General features: G+C 43.2%; 1 protein-coding gene across 2 annotated transcripts in view; it reads right to left on the bottom strand.

Annotated features, from left to right (window-relative positions):
• Positions 1-1,304, bottom strand: part of LOC122574705 (proteoglycan 4-like) — a 12,618-nt gene extending 11,314 nt beyond the window's left edge. For both annotated transcript variants that reach the window (XM_043742606.1, XM_043742607.1), the window contains exon 1: positions 158-1,304. In XM_043742606.1, coding sequence (XP_043598541.1) covers positions 158-1,288 — 1,131 coding nt within the window. In that variant the 5' untranslated portion in view covers positions 1,289-1,304. The remainder of the gene's footprint in view (positions 1-157) is intronic.
• Positions 1,305-1,619: the final 315 nt, after the last annotated feature.

Raw genomic sequence — 1,619 nt, forward strand, 5'->3', positions numbered from 1 at the left:
GTTCTGGATGTGTTTCGCTTGTAGATGATGGGTTTACTTCGCTTGTGGATGGTGGCTGTATTTCGCTTGTGAATGATGGGTATACTTCGCTTGTGGATGGTGGCTGTATTTCGCTTGTGGATGCTGGATGTATTTCGCTTGTGGATTCTGACTGTATTTCGCTTGTAGGTTCTGGATGTGTTTCGCTTGTAGATGATGGGTATACTTCACTTGTGGATGGTGGCTGTACTTCGCTTATGGATGGTCGGTGTATATCGCTTGTGAATTGTGGGTGAATCTCGCGTGGGGGTTGTAGGGGTAATTCGATCGAGTCGCGCGAGTGTTGTAAGGATAATTCACCTGTGGGTTCCGGATATACGTCGCATATGACTTCTGAGTGTATTACAGATACGGATTGTGAGGATGAGTCGCTACTGGATGGTAAGTTTGAATCGGACTTGGGTTCTGTGTCTACCACTTCCCATATGGAGTCTGAGCGTGTTTCGCATAAGGATACTGAGGGGAAACCACTTTCGGATGATGAGACGATATTGTTTTTGAATGATACAGTGAAATCGCTTGTGGATCGTAGAGAGAAGTTGCTTGTGAATTGTGGGCGGAAACTGCTTGTGGATTCTGTGGTTAAAATGCTTTTGACTTGTGATTGTACTTTGCATCTGGTTTTTGGGCATAGATCACGTATTGCGTTTTTCATTTCGTGAGGATCTACGATGCCTTTGTAATATGTTATCGACTTGGATGCTCGCTTCTTTCGACCCTTTGACACCAAGAAATACGGAGTTTCGGGGAAACACGTGATTGTCAGGAAGGATATAAGGGACATCACTACAAGAACTATCAGGAGTGACTGGTACGTCAGCCAGAGTCCTAGGATACAGGTTAGCAGTGACCCGGTAAATACGTTCACTGCGATTAGAGTACCTAGGGCGCCTCTGATGTTGATGTCGGCGATTTCTGACACGTACATGGGATTTACCGTGTAGGCAATACCAACGCCTATACCGAGAATCACCCGAGCCAGGTATAGGTTTGGCACGTAAGATGCGTTGTAGGTCATGAGCCAGCCTAAGGTGAAAAGTGCGCAGCATAGAAGGAGGCTGCATTTACGACCGCTGCTATCGGCCAATTGGGCACCCGAAAGTGAACCGATCATTGAACCAAGCACTGTAAAAGAAACGATCCATGATGATTCGTCGTCCGTTACCGTGAACGGCACGCCGCCGGTCCCAGATGTTAGATGGAGAAGTGAAGTCGTTGTCCATCCATAGACCGTACCGACTACGACCATGGATAGCGTTGCTGGAATGAGAAACAGGTAATGATATATATAGCATATGTTAATTGTAGTGCGGTTGTTTTATAATTACATTTCACTTATTTATGCAAATTCATATTTTTAATATATACTATTAATATATTTATAATTAATACATACCGCAGGCTATAAGTAATTGGACTCTTCGCGATGTTAGCTCGAATGCTTTCCACTAGTTTTATTTCTTAACTATTTTATTATTAAGCTGTTAATCCATTCGCATTACATGCGCTTTAAGTAAAATACTACATGAAGTAAAATTTGTTAGAGACTTGCGGGTGTATTAATGTGTAATAATGTACAT

Source organism: Bombus pyrosoma, linkage group LG14 (assembly GCF_014825855.1).
Source record: "Bombus pyrosoma isolate SC7728 linkage group LG14, ASM1482585v1, whole genome shotgun sequence".
NCBI lineage: Eukaryota > Metazoa > Arthropoda > Insecta > Hymenoptera > Apidae > Bombus > Bombus pyrosoma.